The 2,654-nt window shown below is 47.1% G+C and overlaps 1 protein-coding gene across 1 annotated transcript; it reads left to right on the forward strand.

Annotated features, from left to right (window-relative positions):
* Positions 1-18: 18 nt before the first annotated feature.
* MAA_11458 (uncharacterized protein) lies at positions 19-936 on the forward strand (the record flags this gene model as incomplete). The annotated part of the gene is made up of 1 exon (XM_011413452.1): positions 19-936. The coding sequence occupies one exon, from the start codon at positions 19-21 to the stop codon at positions 934-936; it is 918 nt and encodes a 305-aa protein (XP_011411754.1).
* Positions 937-2,654: the final 1,718 nt, after the last annotated feature.

A 2,654-nucleotide genomic window follows, 5' to 3' on the forward strand; every position in this document is an offset into this window, starting at 1 on the left:
CTGCAATGGTTCCTAGGAATGGAGATAATCCGCGATAAGGATCGAAGATTGATCTGGCTCTCTCAGTCTGCGTATATAGACAAGATTGCTAATCTGGCAATACAAAAGCCAGATCGGTGGCCAAACGTGCCTATGTCTGGGCCAGAGCTACTGCCATACAAGGACAGAGCATCAATCGCATCAATCCGCAGATACCAGAAGAAGATCGGATCGATCCTGTACGCGGCGGTAGTTACACGGCCGGACATCGCTTTCGCCGTGTCAAGACTAGCAAGATTTAATATGAATCCTTCCGACGAACATCATGCAGCTGCGGACAAGGTTATTCATTACCTCAAAAGAACCAGATCTCTGGCCCTACAACTGGGGGGAGGAGACGATTTTTTAGTCGCAAGCGACGCCTCCTTCGCGGATAACTCCATCGACCGCAAAAGCTCGCAAGGATATGTCATGCAGCTCTTTGGCGGTACAATTGGATGGCGAGCAAATAAACAGGATACTGTCACTACGTCGACGACTGAAGCCGAGCTTCTCGCGCTGTCACAAGCAACGAAAGAGTCAATGTTCATCTCTCGCCTTCTCCAAGAGATCGGTATCCGCTTAGATAATTGGACAATACAGATCCAGTGTGACAACCAGCAAACGATCAAACTGGTCAACAAGGAAGTCGGACCACTGCAGACCAAACTTCGCCATGTGAACATCCACGACCACTGGTTACGTCAGGAAGCTGAAAACGGGACGATCTCGGTAAATTACGTACCAACTGGGGAGATGGTAGCAGATGGTCTTACCAAGGCACTCAGCAGTCAACCATTCAAGGCCTTCGTCGAGCGCCTTGGTCTGGTGGATATTGAAACCCGACTAAAGCAGCGGGAAATCGAAGAACTGGACACTGAGTTTTTGCTGGACAAATTCGAACTGCTGGAACTGTGAAACCCTTTCACAGTCCTGGCCTGGTGGCCAGGCCTGAGGGGGTGTGTCAGATTGTTGCGCTGCCAGTGATGAACCGCACTGTGTGCAGCCGCCACCTTTCGCAAGATTCAATCAGAATGCTGCTGCCTGGAAGGCAGCAGTATAACAGAAGTATTTATGATTGCATCATTCTACTGTACTCTTCGAAAGAGAAGAAGAAGGATAATCAACTTAATTACATTTTGAAGATAAAACTCTCTCCGTGATTTTGTGCCGCCGTATTTCTAACACTACCACGTGAAGCAGGCAGCAGTGCCCCACATCGTTGCTGCCTGCCACCAAGGCAGCAACGATGGAGGCACTCACATAGCTTAACAAGAACAAGAACAAGAATGAATATACTATCTATTTGTGCTAACAAATGAATATGTATTCAACGCCTTGACCCAACAGAGACCGTGAGTTCGATCCGGAGGACCCTAATTTCGAAGCGAGGGTGGGAACTAACTAAATTTGTCACGTTATGAGACTCATGTTAACTAAGCTTCTCGATAAAATCATTATTCTTGTTGTTGCGAGTGCTGCAGACTCCGTCTGCAGCTCTCTTTTTAATACCAAAAAAACTTCCTTTCGTCCGAATTTAACTTTCGGCTAAGTTTAGTCATGATAGCCGACGCTATGACATCCAGCAATTACTCCAAGCTCTGCAACTTCAGTCTACAGAGGCATTATCCGACAACATAATCTAGAGTTAGAAATCCAACTCTATTTACTACAGTTTCCATGGACAGGCTTAGTAGGGCATTCAGATTGAATTCTGTGTCAATATTACTCTATAGTCGTATCGTAGGGTCAACGGAGCAAGCCAGACGCCATGTCAAATAGTCTAGCTGGTGACATTATGGCAAGTGCTTGGGCTGTCTGGAATGTCTTGTTCTGTTTGCAAATGGTTTGTCAAGTAAGTTCTCTTGTACCATTATCCTAATAGAACACGGACTTTGCATCATTTGCTTATGTGCCAATTGAGCTCCAAAAATGCCGACCTAGCCATCAGAATATCACTCCCGACATCTACTCTCCCCTGATATTTACAAGAGTTTTCATCCCTCCTCGTCATTTTGTCGTGTACCTCATAACTCCATGCCCGCTTGTTGGGTACCAATTGGGCCAGCGCACGCCGAGGAGGCTGCACAAGTTCTGCTCTTTCAAAGTCAATAACCATTATCCGGTTCGTTTCTGGGTTAAACAGCATGTTGGCTCCTCGAATATCATTGTGAACAACCCCTTGTAAATGCATCGATCGCAATGACTGCAATGTCTGATCTGCAAGCCTTTTCCCCAAGCCATGGGCAATCCGAACATCGTCCAGTTTTTAACCGCCCCATGAGAGAAACATCAAATGCACTATATAAACTCGGTGGTCATAATAGTAGATTTTGTTCATGGCTCGGAGGTCCACAGTGCCCAAGAATACAGGTATGCTGACTCCTTGGGCTGGTTCGAGGCGTTCGTAAACGGCGGCCTCGTGCTCCAGATCCTTAATGAATGCCCGTACAGTCCCTTTCCCGACAAAGGTATAACCGTAAGTGAGCAATGTGACTCGAAACAAGACTCCTCGCGAGCCGCCATCAGCTAGAGGCGTCACTCCGTTGTCAAGAGACTCCTCCAGCTGGCTTTTCAAAAGTTTGAGCCACTGTGTATGACTAACGGGATGGTGCACGCTCAAGCTAGCAAGTCTA

Source organism: Metarhizium robertsii (genome assembly GCF_000187425.2).
Source record: "Metarhizium robertsii ARSEF 23 chromosome Unknown MAA_Scf_8, whole genome shotgun sequence".
NCBI classification, from domain to species: Eukaryota; Fungi; Ascomycota; class Sordariomycetes; order Hypocreales; family Clavicipitaceae; genus Metarhizium; species Metarhizium robertsii.